The sequence below is a fragment of the Pipra filicauda genome, unplaced genomic scaffold, assembly GCF_003945595.2.
Source record: "Pipra filicauda isolate LSUMZ 115617 unplaced genomic scaffold, ASM394559v2 scaffold26_size5592650_pilon, whole genome shotgun sequence".
NCBI lineage: Eukaryota > Metazoa > Chordata > Aves > Passeriformes > Pipridae > Pipra > Pipra filicauda.
The window spans coordinates 1090197-1112440 of record NW_024104387.1 but is presented as its reverse complement, the minus strand read 5'-3'; the positions used below and the strand labels follow the sequence as shown (position 1 = coordinate 1112440).

Genomic DNA, 22244 nt, shown 5'->3' with positions numbered 1-22244 from the left:
GCGCAACACTTCACATCCAAACCCAGCTCTGCTGCTCACTGGAAGAAGCAGAAGAAGAAGCAGAAATGGACTCCTACCACTCTGTGTATCAAGGTTCCCCACAGCCAGGCAGCTGCCTGGATTCCTTAATAAGACATAGGAAAAACAGTCAGAAATCCTGGGTTCTTGTTTCTGAGGCAAATGAGGTGGCAACAGGGAATGCATTCACCTTCGCAGCCTCCAATCTGGAAAAGCCAGTTTTATGGAGGAAGCCATTTACTGCACTCAAATCACTGTCCTCTGAATTATCCTGAGGTTAGAGTGGCATTTATGTTGCTAAACTGCAAGTAATCCATTTAGGGAAGTTGCTTGCACCGAATACATCAAGATGAGAAAAGCTTTTTCCAGCTTTCCGGAAAATTATGCACCTTAATCTGAAGCACAGAGCATTCAAGGAAGAGGTCACAATGAGAAGCTATCTCTTTCACCTCATTGAGGTTATACTGTGAGTTAAATTAAAAACAGTTCAAGCTCTGATTGAGAAATAAATAACAATTTTTTAAAAAATAATCACAAACTTTTATTTTGGCAGCTTTAAATTCCCAACTAGCTCTATGGTTTAAAAACACCTTTAATTTTTCCTGCCTGGGAAACAGTTTCTCATGCTCTCCTACAACATTAATTTGCACATAGTTCATGCTCTAAGCAGGCTTATGGCAGCACACACTTGCCAAGAATTAGAAATGGAGTGAGTGAAAATAATCCCTCTGGGGAAAATGCTATTTTTCATCCTTGTTCGCTAACAAAATACCTGGCTCGAACACAAGTCCTGCCTTTCTCCTCTGTTCTCCCACTTCATCCCCAGTCCCCTCTCCTCCATCTCTGTGTTTTCTGTAGCTGGCTGTATTTACCTTACTTATTACCTACAAGTCTATGAATTGCTTTTTTCAACCAAGTCAGCATTATGAACCACTCCTTATTTTTAAAGGCCTTATTTCTAAGTAGACTTTTAGAAGTAACCATTTGCTGAAGCTCTTCTTAAAGCCAGAAGGGCATGCTGCAGAAAGGACATGGGACAGCAGCCTGTCTCACACTCAGGAGAGAAAATACAATTTATCCAGACATTTTCAGACAGAAAATTATGTTCTTAAAATCAATGTGCATCTGATGTCAGTTCATTTCACTGTTTCCCTTTAATTTTTATGCAGTTTTGTGCCTATTATACAGATACTTGCTAGGGAAGATTTCCAGAAGTGATTAGTGATTTCCGGTGATTCAGTTAATGAGTCTCCAAAGCAAAATCTTTTTAGGGGTCAGATTTTGATAAACCAGCAATCTGATCATGTTAAAATATCTGATAAGAAATCTTAGTGTTGAGGACTTCAGAGTCTCCTGACAAAGTATTGAAGACACCAGAAAGGGCAGTGGAAATGTTTCCACCCTTTTCTAACCCATTTCTAAAGGCATTGATGTCACAGAGTTTCACAAAAAGCAAAACTCTCAGATCCTACACAAATCTAAGCGCTGTCCCCCCAGTTTTTTATACACACCCACCCCACATTTGCTCTGTGTTGGAACTTGCTGCACTCCAGGGTTAAAAGGAAGAGCATGGCTGAAAGACTGAGCTGAGGTTCCACAACAGACGGCTTTGAACTCTGCAAACACAAGTTCTGGGGGCTTCTCTTGGCCAACAGAGACAGTACCCTAACAACAGCCCAGCACTACAAATTTCACAGTTTATCTGTCCCTGCGGAAGTTTGGATATTAAGACACAGGTTTTGAACAGTATCCCCTAACTTTGCCCCAGTCTAAAATCTCAATACTGGTAGTTGTGTAGTCAAAGTTAAAACATGCTTGAGAAATACAGGCTCTAACCTTTGAGCCTCAAAATCACCTTGTCTATGGGACAGAAGTGGTACCTACTTGTTTTGCCTTAGAAAACAGTTGCAGAGATTGATACCTATATTAACATTTCAACAGCACTTCTAAGACATGGAGTTCCACACTGTTAAATGCTATGCAATGTTCCAGGTTCTTTGTAGTGCCGGTAGACGGATAAAATGCAAACAAAGCTATTTCAAATGAAAGATACTTCCTTTATATTGGAGATTACAATTCAGAAAGTGAGTTGATTCTTCAACAACAGTTCACATCATACCTGCATGTGCACTTGAATAAACCTAAGAAATGAAAATATGCCACAGATGATACAGACAGATTACAGCAAACAATAATAAATGAGAGGATCCTATGATCCTACAAGATGTTGAGTGTACTGCAGGACACAAGCTAAACACAGTTCCATAATATTGCCAGCAAACCTCTTAAAATACTGTAAATTCCTTTCTTCTTAAGCAGAAAACAAACTTTCTTTAGGTTCAGGCTATGACTTACCTTGTAATCCTTTCCTAATATGTCCATCTTTCTTTTAACCTTGACTGCACAAGAGGTTGGTTTCAAAAGTGTTGATTGTTGCATGTGCAACACACCTCACAGTAGGTGTTTGAAGTGCTCCTCCTGAGCCTTTTGTAGCCCTGACCAGAGAGAGGTACTTAGTGCATCTCTCCAGCACCAGGTGGCCCTCACAGTACCCACCTGCAGAGGGCTGTGGGGAGCCCTTTTGACAGTGCCAAGCAATCAGCCGTGCAGCAATACAATACACCTGGAAATCCTCTCGCTGCAGGAGCTCCACAGCCGCTTACACTGAGCTGGCTTGTGGGAGGGGTGGTCACTACATTAACTGATAGCAGGGTGAGTGTCACAGTGTGATACTATATGTGACTATATGTGGCTATAATTTGGCCTTAAAAACATAACAGTGAGGACAAGTTTTTTTCATGGTTCTCCTCCATATAAGCACAGAATTTTTGCATGTCTGTAGGTATGCACTAGTGTAGCTAGACTGGGTACAGTGAATATATGCTGTGGGAGAAAATATTTTACCAGGGAATGAAAGGATGATACAACCCCCTCATTTTATATAGTGCTGTCATCAAGGGAATGGGAATGTGCACTAACTGCCCTGTACTACAGACCATGATGGGTGCTCATGCAATGGCAGGTGCCCTCATGAGTTTGGGTTGTAGCTGTCCTCTCTCTTCCTGGGGTTTTCTATGGTCATGGTTAGCTTTGAAATGACTAAAAGTCCTGGGCAGGCACATGATTTGCCACAGTATTTCCAAGGTACTTTCATGGACAAACGAAGTACGAACTAGAGTTTCTGTGCAAAGTTCAATGTGATTCTTTTTACGCAGGGAAACTCAAACTCCGGAAGGCATCTTTGAAATGTAAAGTGCTGTCTAAGTTTAAAAGGTTACTAGAGCATCCTAGAAAATAGGATACCTAATTAGTGTTATCAAGGTCCACAGCAAAAGGACATTTTCCTTGTTTTTCACACATGAGTGCAATAATTCCTTCAGGCAAAAATATAGACAGTATTCAAAGAGTTTAAGGAGACACCTAAGATACAACAAAGGTGCTCAAACCTTGAGAAAGAAATGGTTTTCAATAAATTATCATATATATACTTGCCCACAAAACAGTGGGATCTCACCACAAAGAAAACGGGCCATTTCCCAGGAGATGTAAAAAAAAAAAGAATAATCAGAAAAGCAAAGTGCACGACCATCTGAGCAGGAGACCGGCACAAAGTGGCCACCTTATGGCTCCTGTTCCTTACTGCTGACACATTTAAGAGTGGAGCCATGGAAACAAAAAAATAAATATTTTCCTCTTCAGAGAAACAGTAGAAACCGATGTTTAAAAAAGAGGGTGACGAAATACCAGATATCACCACCATACCCCCTTCATTCACTGGCATGGTAAATCTGGAAACACAGCAGAGAAGGGATCTGTGGGTAGGAGACTATAGCAATTATAAATCTTGTACCCGTGAAAAGTGTAGAACTCCACAAAGGGAAATTATTAGCAGTGAAAGCTGAGGCATGAATTTGCTCTGCAGAGGGCTTGTGTTTGGCTTTTGGAATAGGAATCAGAGTGGGTCTGGTGTAGCAGCACCACACAGATGGTTCTTCTTGATCCAAGGCCACCCCTAGTAATGGGAGCTACCCTGGCAGGTGCACAAAAGAGAACAGGCCTCTTTGCCAGTTCTGCATCCCCACAGTCCTTGAGACAGGTATTAGATACCTAATATATAAATATTTATTCACATATACCATATTTCTGTGAGTAATTTATTATATTATAGCTTTTATATATATAATATAATATAATTCTATGATGTATTACTGTAGCTATATTTTTACATATATTATTGCAGATATTATTACATTATGACACTATGTAATGTATAATATATACTATTTTGTATTGTAATAGAGTACAGTATAACTAATACTCAAATATATGTGTGTCTATATTTATAATTATATTTATATATTAACCTTATTCTATGCATATGTATACACAAAAGGTTGGTTCTCTTTTTTCCATACATCTTCATATATACTTAGGCTTTATTTATTGAATGGGTATTTGCAGCCACTCTGCCAAAGCTAGTGAATTTTTAAACTCTTCAGATGACTGTGGGACTAGCACTGGGAAAGAAGTACCATGAGTATATGGATTACCATTCCTAGGTCAAGAGATCCTGTGTTGTGAGCAATATGACACTTAACTGAGAACTTGGCTCTTGAAAAAACAGTCAGCACTCACTGAGTCCAATACCATCAATCTTTTTGGTCTCAGTCAGGATAGACTATATAGAATGATAGAATCCTTTCAGTTGGATGGGATCGTTAAAGATGATCTGGTCCAACACCTTGCAGTGAGCAGTGACATCTTCAACTAAATCAGATTGCTCAGACCTCTGTCTATCCTGGCCCTGAATGTTTCCAGGGATGGGACATTTACCACCTCTCTGGGCAACTTGTTCCTGTGTTTCATCACCCTCATAATAAAAAAACTTCTTCCTTTTATCTAAATCTAAATCAACCCTCTTTTAGTTCAAAACCATTATGTCTTATGCAACTGCAACAGGCCCTGCTCAAATGTCTGTCCCCATCTTTCTTATATGACAAAGGCTATTTTGGAAGTTGACTAAAAAGCTACCAACACAGTTTTATAAGCTATTTTGTCACTAATTTGGATATCTAAAATGGCTCACAGCCAGTGATTGCTGTCAGTGGAAATTTAGTATGCTCCCTTCCTGTGCCTTGTCCTTGCTCTAATTAAGCTGTGCAATAGACTCTGCCTAACTAGGGAATGAAAACATTCTTTGCTTCTCAAAATATTTTCTCATTTCTTTAATAGTTGCTAGAATTTCTTCATGTTTTATAATAGTTATAATTATAAACTATTTGGATATAATTTTGTATAATTACATAATAATATTGATATTTGATATTTAGGTTTTGTAAAGCAAAGGCACAAAAAGGTCTCAACAGTTTGTAATATATTTAGGCCATCTAGGATTTTAACAAGGCTTTTGTGCTACACACAGCACAATGGTAGGGACGAACTGTGGCCATAATGCTTTAAAAACACAAACTGGTAGCAATCGCTTAAGCTAAGCAAACAATATGGGAGGAAAAGTGTCTACAACACATTGCTAGTCATAACCTGGACAAAAAAAACTTAATGAATTAAAAACAGTTTCTGTGAATAACGTGAAATTATCTAAAATGAAGCAGTCATTGACATGCCTGGGGCTTATTTTTAGCCACCTTGTTAAGAACTCAGGCTTTTCAGGGACTACATCATCTGTGCCATCCATCCACATAAACTGCAGCGAAAACAGGAAATCCTGAGCTCAACATTTACCGGCACCAAAGGGATCCCAGGGCTTCCAGTTTTCCAGAGTGATGAGTTATTTTGAGTGCCTCAGTTCTGAGGCGCTGAGCTCAACTGTCAGAGGGTAAACACTCAGCTGCTCCCAGAATTTAAAACTCTTTGGAACATCTCCCGCAGAGTCAGAAACTGAGGTTTCAAAATCCATGGTCAAATATGAAATAAGGTGGTTTGTACCTCCAAAGAGGAATTCTATCATAATTACTTTTGCTACAATATTGCTTTGAGAGAGAAATTGGATTAAGGACCCCACCATCGCAGGCACTGCAGACCCAAACTGCTCACCCCCGGGGGCTGATCTTCCCCTTTGTCCTAGGTAGGAGCTGCCAGCAGCCTATTGCCTGACATACCCCACCAGCTCCTGGTGAGTGTGTGTGGAAGGTTTGACAGACAGACCTCACACCCTGTCTGAGCCTGGTTATGTAGCCAGCCTATCCACATTTGGAACTACTAAAGATTTGACAGGTACTTATCTTCATTTGTCTCGAAGCAGAAGCATTATTGTCTGAATACAAACATGATCTGGAACACACTCCAAATATCTTGGCTTAAAAACCACATGGAGGAAAATCAGCCTTTATGTTAGGTTAAGGGGCTCTACATTCAAGACAGCCCCGCTGTGTGTCAGGTGTTTCCTATACTTTCACACATTGGAGGGTTTCCTCTTGCAAAAAAGATAAGCAAGCAGGGCATGCTCTTTCTAAGAGAGGTGGAGATCACTGAGCACCCTCTGCCTCCTTCATACCTGTAACAATTTCATTCCTCGGGGGCTGGTGTGCAGCTGAGGTTGGTAAATCAAACCTCACTGCAGGGGGACTCTGAATGGCTTCAGAAATGTCTCCTGCTCTGTGAAAGGCTTCTAGCACTACTCCAAAAGCAGGTTTGAGAGAAGCTGTATGCCATATAAGCATAAGCATGTGAATTAAGCCACCTTTGGGCAAGTCACAGTGCAGAAGCTGTAACAAGAAGGGAAAAAAAACAGACTGGCAGCAAGTTAGAGAGGAAGGAAGTGTGATTTTCTCAGGAGATAAAATAGCATCCAGAACAAAGGTGGTGAGGTGAGATCCTGAAAATCCTAACACATGACACTACCACCAGTCATTGCTACAAAACTCTCCTTTTCAGTTTAGAACAGAAACTGCAGGGTTCGAAAAATGTTACCTACTGCCTAAGAGAAAGAGCCTGAAAACCCTAGCATTAATGGGCAATTAAAGTTCCATGGCTTCATTTGTCATGTGTTCGTTTATGTTCCGTGTATGAGATGTTACATGACTTTCTCAGTTTCTTTAATTCTGGAGCTTTTGACAGAACTGACAGCATAAAAGCATGTGGTATCATCTGAAAATGAGATTAATAATTACATTGAGTTTATGCAGCAAAAGCATGAGCATATGAAAACAGGAGTCTAGGACTTGTGGAACATTTGAATGTTTAGTGGTTGTTAGCTTACAAAAGAAGGAAAACATCTGCAAATTTCTAAATGCTCAGCTGTCTATGATGGATATAACAAAAGTGAACAAGCCTAAGATGTAGCAAAGATTATTCAGAGTATAGGAAGAAAAAATATAGATAAAATATGCTGAAGTACTGGGATAAATTTCCTGCTGAATTTCTACCATATTCACCATTGGAGGTCCTTAACAACAGTCAATGTAGCTGTCAGTCAGGAGTGAGGGACAGTGAAATTTTGGAGGTCCCTACAGTTTCTGCAGCCCCTCAAAGAGATGGAAGGCTTACTTTCACACTTACAGCTCCTCTGCAGTGTCCTATATACCTAGCTACAGAAGTCTTGACGCCCTTTTGGATCAGGAATCTACATATGTTAAGAATTTCCCATTGAGCTGTTGCTGAGCAATATGAACATTTCTTAGTCCCACCACACTGTCTCCATATAGTTCTCACTACCAGACTAGGAAATGTCTAACTTCTGTGTCAATGTTCCTATTAAATCACAAGACTTAATCTGTCCTAGATGAAACTGGAAAACTTGCCTGTGACCTACAGTCAGCCATTCCAGCCTTTGCTTGGTGACCACCTGCCTGGCCATGTGGCCACTGTGAAACACTGTACATACCACAGTTCTGACAGTCTGGCTTATCCCAGTAACTACCTTGTCAAACAAAGCACATGGCTGCCTGCTAGGACTAACATTTGAGAGATCAGCCTCTAATTTAGTTATTGCAATGTCAACACCGAATAACTTAAGCATAATTTCCACAGATGACTACACACTTTTTTTAACACGCTGTTTCATGTCTGTGTACCACTAAGCATTCCAACATTTTTTTGCAAGCTGTCATATATTTTTTCGGCATTACATAATCATTTTATCCATAAGCTGCTAGTGGACTTTTTATGTGACTCCAGAGCAAGCTCTGTCTATCTGCAAGCCTCCTTCTTCCATTTGTCTCAGCTACAAAACATGAATTTAAATATCTTGTGAGTGAACTAGCATGTTTGATGATATGAGGTTCTCTGTCAATTGTCTTATCATCTCACTGAGAAGCACTTGGCAGTAACATCTGATTGTGCTTTCATATACTTACATCACATCTACAAAAGAAGAACTGGATTTTTTCCCTTACAAATAATTTCATTTTCATAATCATTGCTCAAAGGATCTCGAAACATCTCCCAGTAGGATTCCTAATGAAATATTGCAGAGGTTGCTTTCTGACACAGTCCTAGCTTTTGCTCACTTCCACGGTATTATCTTGTTGCTACTATCATGTGCCTTCATTTAGTCATCTGATCAGTCATACAGATTCAGTATTACTTTCAAAAATCCAGCAGAATTACTTGCACGTTAAAAATGAGTCATTTGTTTGAATCAGGGTCCATATCTCTAAGAACACCTAGAAAATCAGTCTTGACATAAAACAGCTTTCATTTAACCCATACTTTGGCTAAGTTGTGGCAAAAAGATTTATCTAATTGTTAAATATTTTGGTGATACATGGACTAAATTAAATTAATTTTAAATTAAGAGTGGTTAAGGTACTGTTTTCAGATTAAGATAAAAACTAGGCAAAGCTTTGTGATTCAAGTCACAGATAAGCAAATGTTGGCATTTTCATGCAGGTGTAGTAGTTTTCAGTAGTTTTCATCAAGCAGATGAACTATTGTAAAAGCAAGTTGGTAAAGTATTTGAAGAGATACTTTGTGAATGGAAATCAAGGGGCTTTATGCAGGTCTAGCAAAAAGCACAGGCCCCTGCGTGTATTTGAATTCCTGATATTTTGTAGAAAACCAACTCGTGTTGCCAGCAGTGATGTGAAACTCTTCTGAGCCCAATTTGTTCCTGCAAGTATTTCCCAGTAATAGACTTTGGGAAAAATTACTAGACATGGGATTTTTTTATTATTCTGCCCACCCACACCCCCAGTCCTCTCCCACTCCCCCAAAACAAACAACAAAACACCAAAACAAACTAACCCCAGAATACTGGATCTCACTAGAGTCCCAATACACTTTTCTGGAAGCTCCACAGCACTAATAGCTCCATCGTTTCTCCTTCAGAGACAAAGTTGTGTGGTGAGATGTATGTTCTCATCTCCAATTTCAGTCTTGGCAAGCCCTGGGTTCACTTATGAGAGAAGCGGCAAATCTCCTGCTGCTCAGAGGCCCTGCTCATACAGACTGAGATGACAACTGCTTAGTTCGTGTTCTTTGCTGTTTCAACAAGACCAGGAGGGTTATTATGTAGTGATTTAAATATTTTTGTCATCAAAACCCAAACTCACTAGAATAGATCAGTAGAAAAGAGAGGGTGCCACTTACACAGAAAATTTCCTGATGCTTCAACAGACGTAGTTCAGTCAAGATGCCACCTTTCTCTGCTTTTCATCCAGAGGTTCAGGGAAGGGTAGAATTTCCTGAATTTCGCTGTAAAAGGACAGGGAATTTTAAAATATTTCTGATAACAGCTGGAAAGAGAAAGGCTGACAAATCTTCTCTGAGTGTGATGTGTTTCTTTTCTCCCATCTATCTTGAGTCAGGGCTCTTAAATTACTCTGAGCAGTATCAAAGAAGAAGAGCACACGTCTGTGGCGTGCAGCTGCTACTAACTCATTCTGAACGTGTGATCTGGAATGAATTATGAATAGTGTGTCGTGTAGACCGCCATTTCCTAGAAAACAAACTCTGAAGTCACTGAAACTTGACTTGCAAAAGCCCTGCTTGCTTCCACTGCCACCACCCACTTTTCTTGTCTATGGTCCAAAAGTGCTGTCTCTCTTAGCAAAGACTCAGCCAAGGTCTCCCTTCCCAGGTCCCCACTCCAGACATACATTGATCTGAATAGTGAGCAGACATAAATTGGCAGACATTCCCAAGCCCCAGAAAATTTACTATCTCAATTAAATAATAAAAAAAATAAACAAAGGATGATGCAAAAGATGTGGTCACACATGCTTGAAAACTAAGAATGTGTCAATGGTACAGGTTGGAAAAGAGCCTCAGTATCTGATTTCTGTCCTGGTACTTTCATCACTAGCCTTCACTGCCCATCTACACTGAAGTCTGGATATTCCAGGCACCATATGAATGAATTCTAGCGGGTTACCCAACATATCTGTTTAATACTAAGCATGAAAAAGTTTCTTATCTCCGAGAACAGATCTATCTCAGAAATGCAAGGTTAAGTGCTGTTTTAAAAACTGATTCCCAGAAGTAAACAGAAAAACCTGTGTATTTAATACTGTCTGGCCCAATTCTCAGACCTTTTTTTGAAGTGAGCAGAGCTTCCTAATCCTCATGTATTAGAAGATCTGTTTGGGTTTTCAAGGCTGTTGGGCTTTTGTTTTCTTTCCACACTAAGTGGAAAGTTGCTGGCTAATTATTCATGAGTGGCTACATCTGATTCCATTACCTTGTTCCTGTTACAGTTATGCAAAGCCCATGTAAATACTAGTATTCTGAATTAATTGGTACTTCATATTCCCACTGCACTGGCAAAAATGGCTGGGTTAGACATAGGGCAGTAGAGAAACAGAGAGAAGCAAGCACTTGAGACATAGACAGATAGATAGATAGATAGATAGATAGATAGATAGATAGATAGATTTAATCAGAGCCAATATAAATTAGATTATCAAATTCTCCACTTATGGGCATGACATCTTCTAGACTCTCTCCAAATAAACTTAATAAAATATATCCACTATTAACAGAAATTATGCAGGAGTGTAATTTCTTCTCTCTCCAAAATGAAGACATTTTAATGTAAATTATATTCTAATCAAAACCTCCTCCTTTAAAATCTCATCTCTGTCTTCTCTTATGGCCTCTGTGGTTTTGGACAATTTGTGATTTTTCTTTGCTGGTATTAGAGCCAGGAAAAAAAAAAAGGTGATGACAACAGCATCTCTAGTGTAATAGAAATCATTCATGTGTCCAAGCAGAAAAAAGAATTTTTATCACTGTAAACACTTTACCTAGGTATTTTATTTAATTATACAAAATTTTGGATGCCATTATGTAACTCAACAGGACATAACATCACTTCCTAAAATCCTCACTCCTTTCCCCCAGTCCATTCAGATCCTGGGAAGAAGAGAAATTCTGCTATAAAATGTAAGCAGAAAGAAGATTAAGAACCACTAAATTATATAAGATTAATCCATTGGTTTGATTAGTTTTCAGACCATTATTAGTGAAATAAAAAGAGACAGACTTATTTTCAAAGACAATAGAACATGTGTGAGTCCCATAGTCTTCACTAGATTTCATTAGCATTGCCCATCTCTGGATTTGACAAGTTATCATGTTGGGCATGATAGGTGATCTCTGTTGGCCTCTGATGTGTGTGCCAGAGAGAACTCTTTTTTTTGATGCCTTTGGTAAGAATTAATGCTGGTCTACCTAGAAAAGCATACTCGCTGATTTTTGTGCTATTAGATTTTGCTTACAGTTTGCTAAATCTCATATCAGATAATTAACAAAGAAAAACATTCAGAAGAAAAAAGGGGTGGGGGCAATATGAATTGGATATCACAAATATAATCCATGCCAATGATATATTACCATTCATTTACAGTAAACTGCTACATTTCTGTGTACCAAGCAGCTGCTGCTGATAAATCTATCAGAGATGGGTGTCAGTGTATGAATCATCGGGTATGATTCTCAGGCATTTCTGCACTTCTTTGGATCAGCCAAGAGACTGAGGAACTGTAATGGGACCTTTATTAAAAGGCTGCTCTCCACAGTCTTCTCCTTTCAGCCTGTGCAGTCATTCCTCTAAAACAATAAACAAGGGCCTTTCAATATTGAAGCACGGAATGACTAAGGAGCATTTTTACTTCCAAAATATAACATAGGTTTTAGGACTAGATAGTAATTCAACAGAGATAAACAAAATTAAATTGGAGAAGAAATACTGTGATTCTTCCTGTCAACACCATTACTCAGACATAGTTTTATGAAATCTTGAAAGCAGACTCCCACTTTCAAAGCTGCAAAGCATACAAGAACATGCCCATCCTGGGAAAGGGCTCTAGATGCTGTTACCAATAGAAGGAAGCAAAGGCTTCACATTCATTTAGGAGGTGCTTCCTGCTCTGCTGAATTACGGACTAAAATCTCTCAATTTCCCTCTGAAGCCACGGTGTGCCTACACAAGGGCTAACAAGAGAGATCATGGGCGTGATGTTCTCTGCTGATAACACTGTTATCATGTACCACTGCAGAGAACTCAAATGCCCTGTCAGAATTGGTTATTTGTTCCCTTTAATACAGCAAAACATCACGTTTCAAGATACTTGTTGTGCAAGGTCAGCCTGAAGGTTGTCCTAAGCAGGAAAAACTCACTCGGGAGATATATTCAACATACACCAAGAGGAGAATTGCATTTTGAGTCAGCATAAAGAAAGGGGCCATCTTCACAGACCCCTTAAAGTGCAAAATGGTTTTATTCCCCTCTCTGCTTCTTATCTGTGAGTGCTACCTGACTTAACGAAGTGTCAGCATTTCCTTCTGCCACCTGAATTCTCAGGGCTCTACAGCTACGTAAAAAGCTGCCCCAGGCTGAAATAAAGCAGACATGCTAAGGCTCCTAGGAATATTTTCCTGACTTCTTGGTTCAAGATGCTTTTGTTTCTCTTTTTACTCATACACAGACAATTAAGCTCCAAGTGTTACCAATATCATACACAAAATTACTTTGACCACTTAAAAGACTCTTCACCTTATTTTTCAGGAAAATTGTTGATATATTAAAGTCAGTAACATTTAGATAAAAGCATGTAGAACCTGTACACATTTATATAGGATCACAAAGCACAAGACCAACACCAGCTGGTATTTTTTTAACCTCTTTTACAGATGGAGAAACTCTGCATGGAGAAATTTCCCTGTTTAACAGGAGAATGTCATAAAAACATAGCTATCGTCCTGCTTCTCCATTTCTCTAATCTTCATATTGTTTATCTCCCAAATATATTAGGCATTGATTTTAGCACATATCAGCATGTATAGTGCTGTGAGAACCTGAAGCATTTAAGGGAAGGTACTGTTTTTGGGTTTTTTTAAATCTGTGACAATGGTTCTGATCTCTTTGGCAACAAAAATGAATTTGAAAAGCAGAAGAGCCTGTTTGCTTCTGTATCTTTCCAAGCTTATTTGCTCTTACTGGGCAAACACTGGCACAGGCTGCCCAGAGAGGCTGTGGGATCTCCAGCCTTGGAGATACTCAGACCTGGACCAGGCAAGAGCGTCCTGATCCAAATTTGAAGTTGTACCAAACGACCTCCAGAGGGCTCTTCCAACCTAAATAGTCTTGTGATTTTATTCTCTTCCAGTTTCTCTGTATTCTATTAAATGGTTCTCCTCAAACTGTGGCAAATCCATGCTTTTGACTTTGTTTGCTAATATAGAAGGCCAAGTATAATTCTGCACTAGGTCTACCCAGGAAAACAGACAGAAGGAACTTCTTGATTGCAGGAATGCTTAGGCAGATTGAAGCATAGGTTATTTTTATCAGGTCTGTTCCTTTGGCAGCAATTTTGGTTAGATTGTTGCAGTGCATTCACTGGCAACAAACAATTAGAAGAAACTAGTCCTTTTTAACCACTATTCCGACTAAGCTGCTGAAAAAGGGACATTATGAATAACAGGACATTAGAAGAATACTTGAATAATATTTTAATTATCACAGATGCTTATGCTCATGAAGACAGTGAAATATATGATATCTCTTGTCAAGGTGACACACAAAACAAACAAGAAAATAACAGATGCAGGGAATGAAATGGGAAAAGGCATTACTGTTCCACTCCAACACAAAAATAGACTTAGATATATGCAAATTACTTAATTGATTAAAGGAGGATGGAGCAGAGGAACTGTAGTCACCTGTGAATTTTGGCCTAGCTGTACTGACTGTACCCTTCAATTATTGTGGAATATGACAAAGAGATCTCCTTTAGGCTGAGGAAAGACTACAAAAAGCTGAGAAAGCTGGAGTTGTTCAACCTGGAGAAGAGAAGGCTCCAGAGAGACTTTATTGCAGCCTGTCAATAAGGGGGATTGTAAGAAAGGGGGCTTATGAGAAAGATGGGGACAGACTTTTTAGTAGGGCCTGTTGTTATAGGACCAGGGGTAATGGTTTTAGACTGAAAGAGAGAAGATTCATACTAGATGTAAGGAAGAGGGTTTTTTACAATGAAGGTGGTGAAACACAAGCACAGGTTGCCTAGAGAGGTGGAAGATGCCCCCTCCTTGAACACATTCAAGGCCAGGCTGGATGGGGCTCTGTGCAAACTGGTCTAGTTGAAGATGTCGCTGCTCATGGCAGGAGGGTTAGACTAGACCATTTTAAAGGTCCCTTCCAATACAAACCATTCTATGATTCTCTGAAAAGCAGGAACTGAAACAGAAGAAGAAAATGCTCATAAGATAACCACTCATTGACTTTGGGGGCTGCTACCACCTTCAGTGTAACTTGATGAACCAAATTGTAATCCAGCATCCTTCAAAATAAGGATTCATGTAGTTCTGATACAAGTCTCATCTTGTGATGAGAATCTCTTCAAGAAAACCATGTCTGGTAAAAGCCAACAGATCCATCTCCTTTGGGATCAGCTGACAGGCTTACCTGAAACCTCTTTCTCACCCAAAACCTCTTTCTTACCCTCCCTGCCCCCTCTCCCAAAAGATCTGGAGAAGGGAACTGAGAAAAGAGGTGTTTACTTTAGGAGAGCTCAGTTTGGTATGTGACTGTTCTCAACCTGCTCCTAGGACTTGGCAAGGAAGTCTAATGATGCCAAACAGGACTCTACTCCTTGCTGTAGAGACCACTTGAGACTGCCCCTAGTATTTACTAGCCCCTTGCTGAGATCTGAAATACCACGACTGACACTCAGCTGGGAACAGGAGGCAGCCACTGACACAATGCTGCAAAAGGTCTTGCATGGCAATTGTCCCAGAAGCTGTGCTCTGTCTTTAAGACAAGGAAGTAAGAGAAGACCAAGTTCAGGAAAGTAGAATTTCAATGTGTTCTTAACCTTAAATCCCAAACAAAGCTCTGAGATTGAAATGCTTGCTTCAAGTTACACTCACAGTAAGGTGCTATCTGTATAGGAATGGATTTTAGCATGTACTTATGTACTTCCCTCCCTCCCAGTTTGAATGTTAGGCTGTCTTTTTAGGCGAGACTTGGCATCTTAAGCCCACAGGCTTGGCCTTATCTTTAGTTTTAACACAGCCCTCGAATATCCCTAATGTTTCAGAATCAAAGCCCCTGTACTAAACCTACTGTTTAACATTTCTCTCATATCTTTCTTTCCACAGTATGTGGCATTTGCCTCCTTGTTCTTCATTCTGGTCTCCATCACCACCTTCTGCCTCGAGACCCATGAGAGATTTAACCCCATTGTGAACAAGACAGAAACTGAATTCATCGGGAATGACACCCAGGTGCGGCACTACAGGGAAGCAGAGACTGAAGCCTTTCTCACCTACATCGAAGGTGTCTGTGTGGTCTGGTTTACATTTGAGTTCTTGATGAGAGTCACTTTCTGCCCAAACAAGGTGGAATTTATCAAAAACTCTTTGAACATCATTGACTTTGTGGCCATACTGCCTTTCTATCTAGAGGTTGGACTCAGTGGCCTGTCTTCCAAAGCTGCTAAGGATGTCCTGGGCTTCCTCCGCGTAGTCCGTTTCGTGCGAATCCTGCGAATTTTCAAGCTGACCCGCCACTTCGTTGGGTTGCGGGTCTTGGGACACACCCTCCGTGCCAGCACAAATGAATTCTTGCTGCTCATCATATTTTTGGCATTGGGCGTCTTAATCTTTGCCACGATGATCTATTATGCCGAGAGAATAGGTGCTAAACCAAATGACCCTAGTGCCAGTGAACACACACACTTTAAAAATATCCCCATCGGCTTTTGGTGGGCTGTTGTCACCATGACGACCCTGGGCTACGGAGACATGTATCCTCAGACTTGGTCAGGCATGCTGGTGGGGGCCCTCTGTGCTCTCGCTGGTGTGCTGACCATTGCCATGCCTGTCCCTGTCATTGTGAACAATTTCGGAATGTATTACTCCTTAGCTATGGCTAAGCAGAAGCTACCAAAGAAAAAAAAGAAGCATATCCCGAGGCCACCCCAGCTGGGATCCCCCAATTATTGTAAATCTGTCGTAAACTCTCCACACCACAGTACTCAGAGCGACACTTGCCCACTGGCCCAAGAAGAAATTTTAGAAATTAACAGAGCAGGTAGGAAACCTCTTAGAGGAATGTCCATCTGACCGTTAACCTCCATCCTGCGTAGTGATTTAAGATTCAGCCAGACTGCTTTCTTAGAGCAATGGGTAGCACATTTATCCATTCTAGTCCCACCATCACACAATGAATAATATGTGTGAAGTCTAGGTTGCAGGGACAAATGGTACAGTGGAGGCTGATCAGCAAAACTAAAGACGAGAGCACGCTCTAGGAGCCCAAACTTTGGTCCTGGTTAAGGGCATACAAGTCTCAAGATATTTTGAAAAGCTGTTACATCTAGTGGAAGAATTTTGAGAGATCTACAGCTGTGTTGCTGGACTGTAATGCATTTCAGAGGCTCCTGAGAGCTGAATGCTTCATAGAGCAGAGTAGGAGCCAAGTACTCAGCAATTACAGTTTCCTGACAAAACAGGGCTGGAATTCGAAACAGCCAGATGCTTTCTCATTTGTTCCCATTTGGGATCTTTCAGCTGTTTTAAATGGCAGATATTGTACATCTCATAACAGAAACTAGGTGCCTAGTAAGTTGAAGGGACAACTATACCATCATGCATATTCATGAGACAATCCTGTCTCTTTCTGATGATTAACTGCAAAGTAGAACAACAGCTCAAATTCTTGACACTAATGCAAAATGACTCACTCTGAGACAAGACTAGACGTAAGGATGTTTATTCCATGGCATGCAAATCAAGCTATTCTATAATATTCCACTAGAATTTAGCATTTAGAACTATGAAGAATTTTGAACCACATTTCCTAAAACATACTCCTTTTGCAAGTGTGGGTTGGTGAGTTACAGCTCTTTCAACCTTCTAGCAGCAAAGGCCAACTGGAAAAGGTCTGACTGGTCATTACTGGCTGGTTTGGCCCAAACAGTAATCGCCTCATGATATGGTATTCTTATTTTTAATTATACTGATTCATGTTAGCAATAGGTGAAATCAGAGTAAAATTAACCATACTAATTCTACTGGGAGGGGGGAGGGAAATGGAAAAAATACTAGTCACCATGGAATATATTATAATATCCCATGGCTAGTGGTTAATTATGGGAATATCTCAGTTTTATGAGACTCCTCCTATAGCACACAAAATTACGGGGCTCCGATTTGATTATTTAAACCCCATAATCTACCTCTACCCATGGAATACCACTATTTACTCTATGGCGTAATTTGAAAGTAGATAACCATGTTGAAAAAAAAAGCCAACTTCATTTTTGGCAGATGTTCCAGCCAAGTAGACATCCTTCAGCCTATTCAGAATATCCCCTGTGTTGTATTAGATAGAACAGATCGCCAGCCAAATGATCTTAACTGACATATAGTTCAAACGAGGTGTTTTGAAAGAGTTAGTATATACCTATGATGGTCTTGTGTTATCATTTTTTTGCTTTGAAGAAAATTCTAATTTGTTACTCATTGTGAGTGAGGTATTCTCTCGTCATCTCATAGCCATGCATGTTGATGTCATTGTGAGAAGCACAAAGAAAGTGAGACTTTCCTTTGTGTGTGACTTCACCAATGCCAATGCTAATTTTGGAGGGGAAGAGCTGGTGGGAATCTTTCTCTTCTTTTCTATTCTCTTTTCTCTTCTTTTGTTATTTCTTTTCCCTTTTGTGCAACTATGTAAAATCCATTCAGAAGGTTAATAGCTTTCATTTTGTTTTTGTTAAAGGCTATTCCATTGCAACAGGCCAATCACAATTCACGTGACTGATAGACTGTACCAATCGTATCTTTGGCGCCTAAGTGATGGTTTTATCATCCATTCCCCTCAGGTTGCAAATGCTTATCACAACTCATGTCCAAGCAGCAAACTTCCTTATAAGTAGATGTCTTTGTGGCATCACACATGAAGAGGGAAAGAAGGCACAACATTGTTGCGTGTCTCCTACTGTGAGCAATATGCCAACTACCCAATTGTAATTTGCAAGAGATGCCAGACTCTGGAGTACTTTAGCAGTTAGCTACAGAGTGACTGCTCAGAAATCCCTTAAAGTTCCTTCCATTACCTACCTTGGTCCTCTCTGGGAACTAGAGGACTAAGAACTCTACGAGTTCAGTGCAATTCCACACTGGTATCCTGAGAATACGTGTAATATTGGTTCAATGTGGAACTGTTTTGCCACCACCAGGGCTCTAAAATCAGCTGTTACCACAATATCTATGAAGTATTGATAGTAACAGCATCTTATCTATTTCTGCAATAATTAAGAGAGATTATTTTTATATACATATACAAGCATATATATTTTAAGAAGTAACAAAGCACACTTATACTTCAGCTAACAAAATGGTAACACCGTAGCTGGAGATCTGTTTCTGAAAATTGTTATGCACCATTAGCAGCAAAAAATATTGTCTGCATCTTTTAGCTTCCTGATAGGAAAAGGTCTATATGTGTCCAGCAGAAAAATTAAAAATAATAAGTAAGATCAGAACCAAACTGTTAAAACAAGATCTGCATTGCCTTAGATGTTGAGTTTCACTTCTGTAATATGAAGCATTCACAGGCATTGACTTGTTCCTGAAACCATCACCTGCACATTATATGAAAACAGAGACTTGCAAGCAGTGTTTCCCATACTGTAAAATACTTGGATTTGTTAACAGCACCTAACTGTAAACAAGTTAAGATTGCACTAAGAACACAGAATGGGTGCCTAACATTTCTAAAATAATGCCTGAGTTGTCCAAGAGATTTCTTGTAATTTTTAACTGTAAAGTTTCAGTGTGACAGTGTCTAGGTCACATAAGATCATGTGATTTGTATCTAATACATTATTTAAAAAAAAAAAAAAAGCTGCTTAGCTGTTCAGGTGTAAAGGACATCACATGAAGTTATTAATTCCATATATTATTTGTGGTGGAGTGATTAAACACTTCACAAAACAGGGATGAGTATGAAGTAGTTCCATATATGACTACTCTCTCTAGCCCTTTCATGCCCCTAGTTAGCAGTTCACATCTGTTCTTGGTCTGTGCACGCAGGGCCAAGGGGGCTCTACATGAGCTCTGCACAGCCACAGCCCCGTGCCTCCTCCCAGGCTAAGGAGCACTTTCCTGGCACAGACATAAAAACAGCAGAACTGTGCCCACAGGCTGCACAGCTGCTTCCAATGATGCTATGGTCATTTGCAGGCAAAGCAAAGATGCTTTGAATTTAAATTCTGTTGAATTAATTTTTTTTATTGTCCCCAACACTCTCAGCAGCTCAGTCCTGAGCTAATCTACACCTGGCAGGAGGGTATCTTTAATTAACAGCACTTGATTTTAATTTGATATAAAGGATGTCAGAGTTTCATTCTACCATACCTTCCTGCAGCAAGCCTTCCTGCTTTCCATCCCATCTGATCCCACTAATGGTTGGCTGGGAAAGCAGCAGAGGGGAGGAAAGGCACTTCACAGTAGAGAATGACAGAGCTACTGCTGCAGGCAGGCCTTCACAAGCAGCACTAAGAAAGTAGAGATTTCCTCTATACAAAACATTGTCTTCAAGGCAGTTTCTATGCCCGTAAATCCTTAAGATACTGCTTATATAGTGCCTGGAGGAACTGGGTCTGATGCAAAGCAGCAGATTTCACCTGACCAATCTGACTAAAACTCCTTGACCTGGGGATATCTCAGACTATAGAGGACCATGTGTCCCCTCATTTAACATATACACACCAAGTTCTACCATCTCCATGTCAAACTATTAACTTTGTCTTATTGAAGTGTTGTTTACAGGCCCTGTTCGAGATCAGGGCTTCGTTTTGGCAGCATTTGATGCTTGTCAACCACTATACTACAATCACATACCCAACAGACTAAGTCAACAGCAAAGAGAAAATGGAAGTAATCTCCAGTATTTTCATTTGACACAGGGCTTAACTTAACTGACCAATACTACTTGAAAGGTCTGTGACAAGGCTGCTAGTGGAATATAACTAAATAAGCATATAACTAAATCAAGCATAGTCTGCTGTGCTGCAGTGTCTTTTATCTAAAGGCTTCTGAGTATTTTAAACAGTCAGTATCATAACAGAAGTAAAAAAACCCAACAACAAACAAATAAACAAACAAAAAAAATCAACCCCCCAAAACACCCAAGTGAAACAAAATTTCCTTCAAACAGAAGCAAGACAGAAAAAGACAGTTTCAACCACTTAAATTTGGCTGATTTCTGTCCCAAACCCCACACTGTCCTACAGATATAAGAAATTTAATTCAGTACATAGTGAAATATTTTAAGGTGCAAGTTTGTAAGAAAACCTCAAAACGTGCAAAACAAATAAGGAAAGCTCTCAATTTCATTTTAAAAGTGTTGTTCAGCTCCTCAGTCACTCTCTGCTGTGAGCTGTCTGCTTACCCGCAGGATAGGTTGACTGCAGGCCACATTTTAAAGTTGTCATTGGATGAAGCAGTGAATGTGATTTTCCAACACTGTAAAAGAAATTTAGAATATGAATGGAATTTATAACTTCATTTGATGCCTACAGTACTGTCTGGTGCCACAGAGCAATGGTCTTAAGAATACATCTATAGTACATAAGCCCAAGTGACTGATTATTTGGGGTTTGTTCAGAGATCTACCCCAGCCTTTTATTCTTTGTATATATATATATTTATAACACCAGCACACACAGTGTTTATATTGACTTTAATATGGCCAAAATAACAATTTCTGACCTCTTTGATCCCCTCTGCATGCAGCTTCACTTGAGCTATACTCCAAGGATATTGTATCGTCATATGAAAATACTGTAGCCTCTTTCACAGTGCATTATTCATTGCATAGATGTAAAATATGGGGGAAAATTACTAGAATTCAGGCAACTAAGAAGAGAGGGAAAATGTTTGTCATTACTAATACAGACTAGCTTCAGAAAAAAAAATGTGTGGTTGTTTTACTTATCTGCCCCAAACCCAATTTCAATAACCCACTCCTAGACTATCCCTATGTCTGAATACTAACAGTAAATCCAAGTCTATCACTGACAGAGGGAAACTACACAGTTGCAGTGACTCCAATGTACTCCATGGTCAGATGAACTGGAACAAGCTGTGATGTTAGGAACCTATTATTTCAATGCAATTTCCTGAGAGAGAGCTGATCTCCTTTTAAAGAAATAGTGTGCAATTACTCATTCCAGCTTTATCACTTATGCTTTCTGAAGGAGCTGCTCTTTTCTCAGGGCTTCATTTTTCATCCCTTCTGTCACCATAACCTAAATAACCTGTATTCCTTGTGCAACACACCAGTTCTAACGTCAGAAGTGTGCTGAGCTCTGTAATTCTAGTGCCAATGCTCAGTGGGAGCTGGGAACTCTTGGCAGTTCTTGTCAGAGGCCCATTATGCTGCCTAACATTTCACTGTGGTTTGTGAACCTCAGTGGCTTTTATGGATAGCAAAGAATTGTTAAAGCCACAGGTATGTAGTCACTGTGGTGGTCCTTCAAACCACGGGGAAGCAAATCCTCTGATCAAATGTCTTTGAACATTATAAAAAAAATTTCATCTAATTTTAGTGTCATAAAACCTTTGACCCTCTTGTAAGATGAACAGTAGGCAGCAAAGTAACTGCTAAGAGTTTAGGTCTGTTTCAGCTCCAAAAACTCTGATGTTTAAATGTGTTGGACATAAAAAATACAAAAAGGCAGTGGAAATGGTAATAGGGAGGTGTTTTTTCTTTGCTCACTATACTTAGCCTTCCTAGCCTTTAAAAATCCAAAACTCCT

At 39.8% G+C, this 22244-nt stretch overlaps 1 protein-coding gene across 3 annotated transcripts in view; it reads left to right on the top strand.

Annotated features, from left to right (window-relative positions):
• The window catches only part of KCNC1 (potassium voltage-gated channel subfamily C member 1), a 108933-nt gene that overhangs the window by 71820 nt on the left and 14869 nt on the right, over positions 1-22244 (top strand). For all 3 annotated transcript variants that reach the window (XM_027737201.2, XM_027737199.2, XM_027737198.2), the window contains exon 2: positions 15577-16510. In XM_027737201.2, coding sequence (XP_027593002.1) covers positions 15577-16510 — 934 coding nt within the window. The remainder of the gene's footprint in view (positions 1-15576; positions 16511-22244) is intronic.